The sequence below is a fragment of the Trachinotus anak genome, unplaced genomic scaffold (assembly GCF_046630095.1).
Source record: "Trachinotus anak isolate AG129_WGS33_773 ecotype Australia unplaced genomic scaffold, CSIRO_AGI_Tana_v1 ptg000004l, whole genome shotgun sequence".
Classification (NCBI taxonomy): domain Eukaryota; kingdom Metazoa; phylum Chordata; class Actinopteri; order Carangiformes; family Carangidae; genus Trachinotus; species Trachinotus anak.
In genome coordinates, this window is record NW_027273855.1 from 4,317,378 (window position 1) to 4,332,446 (window position 15,069).

The 15,069-nt window shown below is 39.7% G+C and overlaps 1 protein-coding gene across 1 annotated transcript in view; it reads right to left on the bottom strand.

Annotated features, from left to right (window-relative positions):
• The window catches only part of clcnk (chloride channel K), an 18,442-nt gene extending 3,373 nt beyond the window's left edge, over window positions 1-15,069 (bottom strand). The window contains exons 1-15 of the mRNA XM_071474961.1: window positions 14,919-15,069; window positions 13,092-13,223; window positions 12,880-13,008; window positions 10,156-10,295; window positions 10,002-10,079; window positions 8,874-8,949; window positions 8,222-8,347; window positions 7,209-7,293; window positions 6,799-6,900; window positions 6,183-6,267; window positions 4,902-5,060; window positions 4,154-4,223; window positions 3,860-3,970; window positions 3,071-3,287; window positions 198-331 (exon numbers count right to left, since the gene is read on the bottom strand). Coding sequence (XP_071331062.1) covers window positions 198-331; window positions 3,071-3,287; window positions 3,860-3,970; window positions 4,154-4,223; window positions 4,902-5,060; window positions 6,183-6,267; window positions 6,799-6,900; window positions 7,209-7,293; window positions 8,222-8,347; window positions 8,874-8,949; window positions 10,002-10,079; window positions 10,156-10,295; window positions 12,880-13,008; window positions 13,092-13,223; window positions 14,919-15,069 — 1,795 coding nt within the window. The remainder of the gene's footprint in view (window positions 1-197; window positions 332-3,070; window positions 3,288-3,859; window positions 3,971-4,153; window positions 4,224-4,901; window positions 5,061-6,182; window positions 6,268-6,798; window positions 6,901-7,208; window positions 7,294-8,221; window positions 8,348-8,873; window positions 8,950-10,001; window positions 10,080-10,155; window positions 10,296-12,879; window positions 13,009-13,091; window positions 13,224-14,918) is intronic.

The window sequence follows — 15,069 nt, forward strand, 5'->3', positions numbered from 1 at the left end:
CTTTTCAGGGGCTCTGTGTGTTGTCATAATTGTGTTTAAACAGTGTGGGTCTACAGTTTTTCTTAGGGATCATGCTAACGATTTTGCAAATATTCCAAACTCTAAAATATATTTTATTTTTTTGCTAAAAGATTTAGATAGAATATGATTCATACGCTACAAGACTGGGGGGTAATCAAATATCTTTGTCTGCAGACCGTGTGAGTCCACCACAGGGACTCGTGTTTCAGTGCTGGTGTTGACAGCACGCTGAACCTCTGCTGGCCCAGCTGCTTTCTGAAGATGCACTGGTTTCGCTCCCAAAACCTGTCCAACTGGGGTGGAGGGAAGCCTGCAAAAGAGATGACTCATGTCACGCCTGGAACAAAAGCAGCTGAGGTTAAATGAAATGAACAGGTGCAATATATAATTTGACAACAATTCAGTATTCATATAATTCTTTTTTATCAAGTTAATGCTCTGACAAAACTATTCTAGGGTCGTAGGAATTCACAAAATTAAGGGTTGGATTTAATGCTGGCAACAAAAGAGGAGCTGACATTTTTGTGCACAGACACAAACAAGAGCACACAACAATAAACTGTGGTCGTGAGGTTGCTCCAGTGTGCTGTATAATGTCGGCTGGTGCAGTTCCTGCTGTGTGCACAGTCACAGGGAAGAACTTCAAACCAGCACTGAAGATGTTTTTGTTATTCCAAAAATAATTTCAAGTAGTTTTAGGTGTTTAGCAGACTAAAATATGATCCATGAGATGTATTTGAGGTGTCAGTCAGAGGAAAACTCGAAGTCATCTCAGCCTGTGGGTGATGTCAAGGAGCTGTGGGTGATGATATCTTGATTCCTATCTAAACTGGAATCCAGTCTGGGTCCTCCAACCTGAACAACCACGCAGACCGTTTTTCTCAACCCTCTGATACGACCCATAGGAGCGTCTCCCCTACAACGATGGGCGTACATGACCTTGGTTGTCACGGTTACAATAATAAACACACAGAGAGAGGCGGCATACTTACATCCGTCTCCATGGTTACTATAATATCGCTCATGGTTATTATCACGCTACTTTCTCAACATTAGATGATCTTTGTTGTTATAGTAACAATAATAACAGCGTGGTTAGCTCATGGATAATAGAAACAACATAAACTGCTAATTTCACATGGGAATCAAACACCGCTCTCCTGTGTCATATTCCTGTGTTTTGTTGACCCCCACATTCACCCCAACCTCCCCCTGACGTGGTCTTCATCTATAAACTACATCACTGCACTTTTCCTTTTGCTAAAGTCATAATTACTTTTGCCTCTAGATATCACCTAACAACAAAACGTAACTATGGGTGATAATAACCTGCACAAACGACCTATGGGCTGATTTTGTCTCTCAGAGTGACAGACAGATTTGGAAGGAAAAGCCAACAGGGCTGCTCACTGCTATCACCAAGGCAGCAGGGAGACATGCGTCTATTCAGGGAACATGTTCATTTCATTTGATTGCTGTGACATTTTACATCTTGACTACATTTCTTAGCAGGCTCTGGTCACCCTACATGAAAAAAAGATCTTCATTTAAATACAATTATCCATTTAACCTTCAGCCACAATGAGTTAGTTCTGTATTTGTACTCAGTGGGTAATCACTCATGGCAGAAAACCTGTTGAGGAATGTGACTGATTATCATTCAAAATGTCCCTTTGATGCTGCACCAACAACACTGGTTATACAACTGTATGTTGAGACATAGCAGAGGACTTTTTCCATTATACATTGTGGCCTATGGATTCCTTCATATATTAGTAAAAAGACCACACTAAGAAACAACATTGTTGGATTTTCACACTTTCCCATTTACACTTCACTGTTGTAGTGGGTGAACCTCCTGGCAAATGTTCTGTCTGGAAAAAGTGCGTTTGTCAGCGAGCTTAATGCATCAGAGGTGGTTTATTTTTACAGGTGTGAGCGACTGCTCTCAATGCAAAAATGTCCATATATAATGAAAATGCCATTTTTTTCTGTCTGCTCTCGCAATTGTTAGTGTGGTTTTCCTCCATCTGAGCGCAAATTGAAAGTGATAGATATGTGGGTGGCTGATGGGGCTTTTAATCAGTAACAGTGACTCAGCCAGTATGTGGTTGGCTGCCGAGATTTTTTAGCTGTTAAAAATGATAAAATCCATCCTTTTACCTGCAGTGACTTTTCAGTCCCTAATGTTAAACAGCTTTTAGTTCACTAACTTTATTCTGAAAAGGTCAATTAATCTAAGGGAACAAGAGGAGTGTAGAGTAAAGTACAATTTTTACATAATTACCACTAATAGGGGAAACTATTTAAAGTTTGTCCTGTGTGTGGTGATTGGAGAAAGGACATGTTGCTGTAATCAAAATGGTTGTGGCTCAGACTCAGCTCTACAGTTTAAAAAAGCCTGTTGTTAGCTGCTTAACGTGACACTTTTAGTACTCATATGTAATATTTCACATATTAGCACGATGGCATCTGACAGCTATGGTTATATGTTAACATTTAGCAAGTTAGCATGCTATCTTAGATCTCAAAGTATAGCTGAGGCCAACAGGAATTCAGTGATTAGTTTTTGAGTTACCCTGTGATGAACTGAGATATTTGACAACTGGAATTTTTTGATCAATAGCTGCTTCTATTTGAGTCATTAGGATTTTTCTTCTGGGATCCATAATATCTTTCACAAATTAAGTGGCATCCATCCAACATTTGAACCACTGATGAATCAACAAATTAAAAGTGTCATCATTAGCCATCGGTGTACCTAAAAATCAGATATCTTTTTTCTCCTTTTTCCCTCAAACTTTCATGTTCCATGGAAAACAAGAAATGTGCTGCATGAGAATTTTCATTGTCTGACAAAAGAACATTGTTTTAGGATTATGGGACTTCATTTTCAGCTGTTCATTCAGAAAATGCCAAAGGCCTGTCATCACCACATATATTAAAGTGTTATCATGCTCAGCTGTGAGCACATAGCCCACCGTTGCAACACATAGTGCTTCAGTGTTTGCATGGGGCAACGTGGTCAGGGGTTTAGGGGTTAGCTCACCGAGGGCAGGCCTTCTTCAGGGAGGGCAGGTGTGGGAGCCTCTTGCTGATAGAGAGAGCATCATAGAAAGATGGGCGGTGCCCAGAGCGAGCCAGGGCATTCGCCAGGATGGTGGCGAGGAGAACTGGTACAGCATGGCTGAACTGGCCAGTTAGCTCTATCACCAGGAGAGCTGGGGACAAGGTGTGTGTCACAGCCCCGGATAGGGCTGCTGCACCTTCAAGGAAGAAAACATATTGCAAGATGAGATTTATTTTTGTCAAGATTTATTTAGTATATTACATTATTTTTCTCACGTTTATCGAGAGATTACGTGAGATAATTGTAACTACAGTACAGAGGCAAAGCTTATATAATACATTCTGTTCAGTAATGAATATTTTGAACTACATTATTCACTTTGCCTGTAAAGTTAGTGATGGTTGAGATGGTGGAGTGATAGGAACTAGGTTTATAGGTAATGCTACGAGTAACTAGCATTACAATATTAAGGTGCTGCTTAAGGTACTGATACTGCTGAGACCACTGTGTGGGCCCCAATGTACAATTAACCCAATGGGGTTAATACTGTTTCATACACATCCTGATATGAAAATCTGGGGAAACTAAATATTTACATTTTCTTAGGATAAGTTTACATTATGATCAAATTTATAGCTAAAATACTTACACTGGTTAGTGCAATATTCATTATATAATATTGATATTCATTCACATCTAAGAGGGAGATAAACACTGCACAAGACTACATGTCATTGCTATTAACACCAAAAAAAGCTGTTTTTCTACCAGCCAGAGCGTAGCCCCCAGGATTTATGGAAGCCCACTGCTGGCCTGAAGTCTCTCCAGTGGAAATCACGTCAGCTACTCCTTCTCCAAGCAAACGGCCCAAAGCTGCTCCTAGAAAACAGAGAAAAACACACACCAGAGGAGTTTTTTTTATCTACCAGGAAACACCTTGCAGAGTTTTCACATTCTGATAAGATAATGCAATGAGACAAGTTCCTCATTATTCAATTAAAACTTGAGCCATTCAGTTATTCTGCAAAATAAGGTTGTCCAAGTTCTTTCCCTGTCACTCACCATAGATAAGCACTGGCATGACGTATCCAGCTGGCACAGGCAGAGTGCAGGCCAGGACCAACATCCACATCTCAGAACCAACAAGAGAGACACAGACATCTGAACAGCCACAACAGCTCAATTATAGCACATGTAACACAACACATGAGTCACTGTCAGTCTGTGTGCAGGGAAATGTTTGCAGTGCTCTCAGTTTTGCACAAATAAATATTGAATCATGTCCATTCCACCTTTGCATGGGGTGATGGGAGCAAAAGCTGTCATGGTAAATGGATTCTACTGGAAAAGTGACTCAGTGCTTAAAGCAGCAGAGATCTTTTACTTTGACTGCTAGAAGAGACTGTTCGCAATGCACAAATGGAAACTTCCGCTTAGAGCACAAATTGAGAATAGAGATGTGAGTGGTTGATGGGGTTTGTCATCGATACCAGTGACTCAGTCATTAGTTGGCCGGCTGCGAGATTTCTCGCTGTTAACAATCACAAAATCCATCCGTCCACCTGTATTGTTGCTGTGAGTGAGCATCAGGCATCACAAGAGATGTCAGCCTCAAAGGTTAAACAGTTTTTAGCTCGCTTACTCTATTGTGAAAATGTCAATCACTGTATGTCAATTATGGGTCACTGTGACCCAAAGGAGCAAGAGGAGAGCGTAGCTGAGCCTGGTGCCTTGTTATGATTCCTGGTGGATATCAGTGCAGCTTGACAGAGATAAAAGGATCCTTAATTGGTTTTTGTATTGTTTGTACCTTCATAAGCAGAAAGAAAGCCAAGGAGAGGTAGACCGGGGTCCCTGATGAGGTCCACTCCAATAAAAGCTCGGGCCCTAATTGCACGGAGGCATTATGGGATGGAGAGCTCCACTGCCTGCTATCCAGTAAGGAGGAAAGGAGCTGCCTCATGGTGTACTGTGAGGGGGATTACGATCATTCAGATTACTTTTTGAATACAAGAAAAGCTAATATAAATCAAGATGTCAACACTAAAAGGTAACTCAGTGTTATTTTGTATTTTGTGGCATTCTTTCTAATTTCTCTACCCGCTCAGCCCAAGTCTATTTGTTTCTACTGAGTGACAATGTGAATTTTTAAAACTGGGTGAGGAAAACAAAGTTAGATTTTAAACAAGGATAAAGAGTCTACAGCCATGCTAACAATGCTAACATGAAAATATATAGAAGATAATGTTAAAATTAAAATAAATGTTTAAATTTTAGCTCAGCACATTAGCAAGATACATCTGGGGTTCATGCAACAGTTGCAGAGATACATCAGTCTGATTCACAGTTGTGCAACGTCGACCAACCAAGTTACAGACTGACATTGTCATCCACAGAGCCACAGAGCTTGGCTAAAAAAGGCAAAGTAATTTCATTCACAGTGGGGGAGTTTAGCCTTCTTCCTAACCTCTAAATTGGTACCCACATACACAAGTTTTTCAGTGATTCCAATGGGTTTTTTGGTTATTGACTCATTGAGTTAGTCAGAGATTTTTAAATATGCAGGATTAAGAATGTGAACGTTGTTCTCCTGTGCTGCAGAAGGGAAATTGTGACAGAAAGTAGTTGCAAAAATCGAGACACTGCTGGATTTGATAGATTTGTCTATAAATTACAATGATATACAAATTGACTTAAGGAAACAACGACTGCATTAACGTTGCTCCCACTGCAGCTTCGATTGCTACTGAAAATGTCATTGCTTTTTTTAAACTGAAAAAGGCAAACATATCAGACTGCATAATTAAGTTAAAATGAAATGATTATCAGTAGTTTCTAGGAAACGTTAGTCAAACTCAGGCAAATGATACATTTGTTGGGGACTATTTTCAGCTGGAGATTAATACACATTTTGTTCACTAGTGAGTATTTACAAAATGCCTGGCTTGTCATGTAATATACAGACTGACGTTACACAGCATCCGAATGTAATTTTGGATGATGCTGCTGTGTAGATTAGTAATGTTTGTTGACATTACTAATCTACACATGTGGCTCCATCTCACAAAAACGAGGGGCTGCTGATTCCCACCTTAGAAGCCATGTATTGTCCAGCACAGTGGGGATATGTCACAGACGCCAGGAGGAAGACCACCATGCCTGAGTACAGGCCCTTCCTGCAGAGAGGTATTCACAAATACACGCACCATCGTTAAACGTCACTCTCGTTTTGGTCATTCAAATTGAAAAAGTTTTCTGTTCACTGCTCTGTGTTACCTCATCAGAATAAACATTAGCACTAGACCTTCTCTCCTCTTTTTCCAATCTCATCTTTTTAGATTTACAACAAATTACCTTACTCAGATTTGCATCTATTTAAAAAAATAGATTTTTTTAGGAGTATGGATGTCTAGGGATATTTAGATCATTTAAATGTCGCTTGAAATTCCCTTTTCAATCACTGATCATATTTTCTTTTTTGGAAGTTGTTGCAAAACACCAGTATGGTAAAATGGATTTTAGAGTAAGAAAGTTCAAGATGTTCTAGTGTAATGTGAATTATCCTCAGCTGAACAAACTGTGTCTTTTGGGGCACTGGCCCATGAATCAGCTTGAGTCAATACTCCACCCAAGCTCTGTCTTATCCAGCTGGTGACTCATCACTGCGTCACAGTATGGTTTTCAAACTGAAAGGATTGAAATCTCACTCTGTCGTCAGCATCTTGATGCAGACTGGGTTTGTTTTGGTAAATTGCAGGATCCAGCGATGGCAGAAGAGGTAGCAGCAGCTCACAGCTCCACACAGCAGCCTGTTTGCAGACAGAAAGCCAACTGAATCCACAGTGAGAGACGAGAGGCTTATTTTAACCCAGGCAGCAGAAGTCATTAGATTTGGAGAAGTCATGAAGAGGGGGAGGAGACAGGAAATTATTGAATGAATAAAATAAAAAAAAACTAAATGCCAAGTAGAAAATAAGGAAAACACAACAGAACTGGTCAAAGGGCTTTTTATTGTGACTGATATGAATATGAATACCTAATGTCAGTTCTTATTTGTAAGACAGGAATAAATAGAGGACTTGTCTAACTATGCAGATGCCTGCAAAAATAAACTTACCCCAGGAGAGAAAACAGTAGAATCTCCAGTGGGTAGAAAGGTACAGAAGTGGGGAAATTAGTTTTAAACAGCACCTGAAGAGTCTCTGAGGACACAATACAAATTATTGTTATCCCTCTGATTTCTCCCACAGCCTTGAAAAATCAAATTTCCTTCACTTTATTGAAGATATTTTACTGTCATCCTTGTGTAGTATTTCTGCTAATTTTGCCAAAGCTGATGTTCCCTGTCATTGTCCTGACAAGTATTAACCTAGCTGTCAACATAACTGAGAAGCTAAAATAACCAAAGAATAACATTAAATTAAAAATTTAAAGAAGTATTGTGTCAGTTGACCTTCTCATGGGAGAAAAATGCTTAAACCAAACACAGTTTGACATTTTTAGCATTTTAATATGACCATGCTTTTCAGCATAAAGCATACTTGAAGAATAAAATATACTGTCAGGCATTTTAAAATGGTTAAGGCTGTCTGTTGATTTCAGCATGTGCACTATATGGTCAAAAGTCTGTGGACACCAAACATCAAAGCCATATGTGATTGTTGAATGAAAACCATGGGCATTAATATGCTGCTATAACAGCTTCCAGTCTCCTTGGATCACTTTACTCCACATTTTGTAACAGGGATTTGCTATCACACTAAACTTTGTCAGTCTGGCTTTGTATATGTAGGAAACAGGAAGAGGCTTTCCCCAAAACTGTTGCTACAAAGTTGTATGCACACTACTGTCTAAAAAAACATTGTATGCTGGAGCATTAAGGTTTGACTGAAAACAAGTAGCTCAACCCTGAAAAACAGCCCAGACGAGAAGGACAGAAAAGGCTGTGGGAAGGGTTGTCCATGTACTTTTGGCTGGTGCATCAATCAGACGTTTCTTTGATAAAATCTTTGATGTTAGGTTATGTCATGTTATGGGGTTTGTGGCCCTTTTCTTCAGGCTAAGATGCCATTGACTCTAAAGTGAACCTTCTCCCTGTTGACCATAGGGGGGCGATCAGGGCCTCATTACCTCCATCTCCACTCCACACTGAGAAGAGGCGGAAGGTCAATGCCCCGCAGGCGGCTGAAAAGAAACACGGAAGGTAATGCCTCAGGGCAAAGTGAGAAGACATCACCTCCACACTGAACAAGACACCTGCACGAGGAGAGGAGGGGAGGGGAGGGGCAAGGGTACAACAGAAAAACATCAGAAAATATCAATTATGAAGGCTAGGACTCTTGAGACAACAGTAACAGTTCTGCTGCCTAAATGTGTGCAAAAATAAGTCTAATAATAATATAATATAGAAATGTGCATATAATTCAGATGTTATAGATTAATGTTTTATGTAAGTCAGTTTGAATTTTGAGTGCAAATGGAGTCTGAACCTGACGTGCTGAACCCCCAGCAAGGTTGCAAAACTAAACAGTGAGGTGAGAGGATCGAAATATTGAGCAGAGGTGATCGCAGGAGAGAGAGACGAGAGAAAAGAAAACATGATGGAGGAGCAGAGGTGTGAGGGAGGATAAAAGGGATGAGGTAATATGTGAAGCTTATTTTCTCTTCAAAGGTTATGGAGGAAACGCATTAACCAGCCCGGTGTGAGAAGGATGGAGGGATAGACAAGTAGACACATAAACGTCATTGGTTGTTAATGCTGAACCTGCAGCGACTCTCTTACCACTGATGGGAGCTCCGAAGCAGCTGGCTACTCCGACTGCAGCAGCCACAACCAGCATTTCTCCAGCTGCTTTGTCCTAAAAGACAAAGAATCTATAATGTAACATTTAATGATGTGAACTTTTTATATGCCACTGAAAGTCACAATAACACACATTATGATTTTCTTCCTTATTGTTCCATATCTTGGGGAGAAAAGTCACTGTCTCTCCAGTTTCTATGAATCAAACTGTGCCTTTTCTTCTACTGAGATGTGAAGGAATATTTACCTTTTCAATATTTCAATATTATATTTACACATGAAATGCATTTAATTACTAATAATAAATCTTTAATAATAAAATGTGTGAGACTTTTACTTAAAAATGAACAAGAACGAGTTCACACATCAGTGCCAGGTAATTCTATTTCTATTTCTATTGAGTTTTAAATAGTAGTGACTGGCTGCAGTAGCATGATACTGTTGGCTGACTTGATGTGACCCATATTACGAATGTGTTCTGCAAATGTTGCTGTCGCTAGCTGGCTAACTGTCAGCACGACCGTGGAGCATATCCCAGCAATGCTAGCGTGGGCTAATGGTTGTGTACACAGTAATTTCATTCAGATGAGCTTCTTTTGTTTGTTTTAATGTCGCTTTCACTGGGCTTCCTAACACCTTGCTGACTGAGAATGTGATTGGAGAGGAGGCGGGGGGTCAGAGCAATGAAGCATTTCTTTTAGTCTGAGATGCTGGTGGTCTAGCATAATATCTAAAGGCAGTGAGGATCGTTTACAGAACCTTTAAGAGTGAATTTACACACTCAACATCAGCATTAGTTTAGAACTGTGTTTTACAGCATGTCAAATGTGTTTTTTTGTGTGTTTGTTGTTGTTTTTTTTGTTTGGTTTTTTTTTTGTATTATTATTATTTTTTAAAACTCAACAAGAGTTTCAGGGTGAAAAAACAAAAAAATGAACTATAGGAGGTTCAAATGATCTATTCTTATGAGGGTTTACATGGTCATTTGATGCATTGTTAATATAAATATTGATTAGTACAGCTGAAGGATTTAAGAAGTAAAATGGTTTAAATAATTGTACAACTAGAAATGTGGGTAGTCCCAGCACTACTTTTGCATTACTTTACCTTCTTATTGGCTCGTATAAGAGTGCAGAGGTTGCTCAGATAGGCTCCCACCATGATGGAAAGATGCACAAATGGACCCTGATGATAAACACACATTTTTAAAGAATAGCTCCATATTTTGTATGGCAAACAATTAAAGTGACACGTCTCTCACCACTTTGCCCAGGAAGACAGTGCTGCCGGCTGCCAGTGTACAGATAAGGCCCAGGAACTTGGTAAACATATTAGTGAGAGACAAATAATGAGGCATTTCAATGCCGGTCAGCATGGTTCTCACCTCCGGTATCCCTGAGCCTGAGGAGAAATAAGCAACAAGACTTTTATTTAAGAAACCCAGACATAGTAAAGCAATCAAAAAGTTCAATTAAAGCTATTCAAAGTGGATCCAGGAATGATTTCAGAATAATTTGATAAGAGGGTAACGGGGATGGAGAGCACTTCTGCGAGATTTCAAGGACAATCAGCACAAAAAACACGTATTGAAAATGAAGCATAATTCAGTTTGTGATTGGTAATGTAATGCTGTCATAACTGATGCCTCTCTGCAGCATTCCTCTCTCATATATTGCTAAAGTCCTGATTATTGCATATTCTACAGAAAATAGTTCAAATTAAAAGATAGTTTTAAAAATTTGAAAGCATTGAGGCACAGTGCCTCTAAATGAAAAATGAACAGAGGCACAAAGAAAGCCACTGATATTCAACACATTTAAGAAGAAAGTTACTCTAAAAAAAGAATAGGGACATACAAATCACTTGGATCAGAAGTCTTTAGTCACAAGCCTAAAAGCTCTGCAGTCCCAGTAATTTAAATCAGGAACTGTGTCTTATTAAAAAGTTAATGGCATGAAATGGTTTTTGTAATAATAGAGAAGAGTTTTGAAAAAAACTGCATTAAACCTGAAATACTGATCCATCTGGCTGGAACATAACAGAACAGAGTTTATAACAATGTGGGACTTCAAGAAAACTTCCTTCTATACATCCACCAAGGATCCTACAAGTCTTCAGAGGCTCTGCTGACTGTCACTTCAAGAGTCCTGGTTATTATTCTGCAGGCAAAACCGAACACTGCCTGATTTCTAGGTTAAGTGGACATTCAAAAGGACCCAATTCTGCCGTATGTGAACATATACAGCGAGATGTCCTGATAGGTTGGATGCACTGCTTGGGGCCAAGCTGGAGGCAACTGATATGGATAAGAATCAGCTATGGACAATATACAATAACAGTGACATAAATGGTCAAAGTAGAACGCTTGGACATGCCGTTGCTTGAAGAAGCTTTTGCAGATATAAAATGTCCTTGCACATTGGTTTTAAAGCCTCCAAAGATTTGTGTGGTCGCTGTTAAATCTCTTCAGCCTAACTCCTGTACCCTTGGTGTTTATTAGCTGTTGTTTCCTTGCTCCTGATGATGGTTTTAAAGTAAAACCAAAAGCTTGAAAAAACTGCGACAAGGTCTCTGACACTTTTTTTCAGGACAGCTGGCTGCAGGAGATGGACATAGATTGAAGTGGGGGAGGTCAAGTCATAGCTTTGGCTTGTATTATGTTTAGCCTATTTATCACTCACCATAGCTATCAAATGCCAAGGTGATATACAAAAACTGTGTCGTCATGCACCAGGATATTATATTCATAATAAGAAAATGTTACACTATGAGTGCATTGAATAGATGATATTGCCCTGGTGTGGCAAGCTAGAAAAACTACATTAAAAAATCTTTATCCATTCAAATTTGCTAATTCAGGATGAAGATATCAGCGGGATATCGAGTGAGTATTGTTGTTTAACTAGAAAGAGAGAAAAATACATCCCAAATGAAACATAGCATCATATTTACATCATTGTTGCATCTGCAGTACTCCTGCATTAATATAGTCATATATTTTTTAGTGCTGTCCTGCCAGCATCAGGGACCACATTGTGTTCTTGTGACAGTTGTGTTGGGCTGCACAGCACTGCCTTCACCACCACTATACACCAACATTTGAAAAAAAACAAAAAACAGAATAGAGTTCCCTGCTTCTGAAATGACATTCTCAGATAGCCAGATAAAATCACAGTTGACTTTTCATATGTACGTCTCCCTTTACAACTCACTGAATTTTAAAGATAAGATCGCACTTGACTTTTTCTCATTGCCATTTAGATAGGAGAGAAAGATGACTCTAAAAGACACCGAGGAAGAATCAAGATACAGGGGTAAAAACACAGTATGTGCCCTTTGCAGATTTATGTTCTTTTCTTTATAAATTTGTCTAAAAAAATATGCTCAGGTCTTCATCTAAGTCATAACTATTCTCTATTTGATCTAATAAAACAAAAATCAATATATTGCTCATGCTCATATTGAAAATGACATTTCACAGTGAAGGCTGGAAAATGTATTTGAATCCCTAATGACATCACATCAATCATTCAAACCAGATTGGATGTGTGGGTCAGAGCTACTTTAATCTGCTGATGTGAACCCTGCCTCACAAGTCCAGCCACCAGTCCTCCAGCCTAAACAGCCACATAGGTGGTTTGTCCCTGCCCTCTGACACGAGCAGAGGTGGTCACAGCGCCATTACTTGAGCCAAACTATAGATACTTCAGTCTACAAATGCAGATGAATTAGTTCTGTGGTTACTCTCCATAGAAGTGGGTGCCAGGTTAAATTCTGGGAATCATTGCAGCTGGTTGACATCACTGTCACCAAAGCTGCTCCAAAAAAAAACAACCATCATGCCTGAAGTGTGACAAAGAGCAGCTCGACACGCCACAACACTACTGGGAACATTTTTTACAGACTGATGAAACTGAGGTTGAATTGTTTCAGAATTATTACTCCAATCTGAGAGTTTGTTTTTGCAAATTGTTGCTGGACGGACCTGTGGAGAAGGGACAGACGTTGTGGGAGAACGATGATGCGACAGCACAGAGGCATGATGGGTAAAGTGTCCAACAGAAGAACTGCAGCAGACTATTGCCCTCCAGCTTCATATAAAGCCACCGGTGAGCTACGAATGAGGTGAGAGAGAGACATGAATCATCTCTGTTCTTTGTTCTGTGTGTGTGAGTGTGTGTATGTGTGTGTCTCTACCTGTCAGCAGCTTTGTTACACTCAGGTCCATGAAGAAGCTGAGGAAGGCCATCAAAATGCCTAGAGCAGCATAGCCATACCACTCTATCCCACACACTGCTCCCAGACAACACCTCAGCCTCAGCAGCCACTCTGTGGACACAAAAATGTGGGCTAGCCTTCCTACAGTTTAATTTATGTCTCAGAAATATGTGAGGGTAATAGAAATACGTTAAAGTGAAAAACAATTTATGAAGGGACAATTTCTGGGTTAGAACTGATGCTAAAATAGAGAGCCTGTGAGAGAATAGGCTGGAGGATAAGCTAGATGACTGAGCCCACTATCACACACTGCACGGTATTAATGGGAATTATAGGCCGACAGTGTCCACTTACCCAGCCCTAGCCCTCTAATAACACCTTTTCACTGCAAGCACTTACAAAACGCGATTTAACACATAACCACTCTCTTGTTTATTGCTTTTGTCTCCACTGTTATCTTCCTCACAGGTAGCAAAATAAATCCAGGCCCATTCTTGGGCCACATGCTTGTTTTGTTCTGGCCCAGTTTATGTCTGGCCGATATACAGCATGATTGTCAGCCACGACTTCCCCATCTGGACCGATTCTGGGCACACACAGAAAATCTTGCAGCCGTCAGATAATAGGGAGGGTAAGAGCCAGAATCTGCCCATATGTGGACGGGCCAAGGAACCAGGAATACGTTTAATTCTGTGCTGGAGCTACATTTGGGAACTAATACAAGTTTCAAAGTCAGAATACATCATCTGGGAATCTAGATTTTGAGTAATGAGTTCACAAGTAAAAGATTTGACCTGCTGTTGGTGCTAAATGAAAAGTCATTAGGATTTATTCTCTGGGTGCCATAAATATCTGGAGGAAAAACAATTACATCAGTCCTTAGAATTGTTGACATTTTTCAGTCTGGACTAAAGTGGTTGACCAACTGACCAACTAACATTGCCTTTTATAGATCCTCACCACCAGCACTGGCTACAAAAGAAGAATAACAGAAACCACTTCCTGGCCATTAGAAGAGGAGGCAGCTGGAGTCAGACATTGGAAGTAGAAAGGTGAACCAGCAGATTTCTCCTTGCAAACAAAGCGAAAGAGAACATGATAACAATATCACCAGAAACTCCCTCCATTGTTGTCTTTCCTACAACTGCTTACTTTACCCACTGATCAAACAGTTCATAAAAATTACACCGATCGCTCCATTGTCACCTTTTTTGAAGAAAGTAGTTTGTAAAATTTGGGTGGAAACGCAACCTTTTACAAAGCCTCACAAGGTTCTTAAAAGCTGAAGGTTATGTTGTGCTCCAGGGCTGTTCACTGCTCCTGCAGTGGAAACAGGCTGTAAGACTTCAGAGATCTTAATTTGGAATATGGCCAGATGCATATACAGAGATACAGAGAGAAGAAAAACATTGACCAAATGAAGGTCATTTAACAGAATGTAAAAACATATGAAACTGAAATTACAGCACATATGAAGAGCGGGAAAAATAACAGTAGCAGATCATACTTAGATATGACTAACAAATATTAATGAACCTTAAAAATCAATCAGTATTCACAGTCTGTTTTCCAGTGACTCTTAATGCAGATATTTAAATGGCATTATAATGTAAGTCTACAGTCACATTGATAGTGTTGTCCTTGAACTCAACAATAATCTGTTTCCTCACATTAATATTAAATAAAACTTTCATTCTAGTGTGGTATCACAAACATGATGAAGACTGGCTGCGAAATAGCTACTCTGTGATATATTGATTTGGTCAGCATTGATCAGATTCTAATGATTTTCCACTTCAGTCTGACCTTTGACAATTGCGCGGGGCCGTTGGTATGGTTTCCATGGATCAGAAAGAAGCGGACTCTTATTATGGGATGCCTCAGATTGATTTTCTTGCTCTTGGTTGTTGCTTTCTCCATCAATTTCACTCCCAGGAGCTTTGTCCAGGCTCTTCAT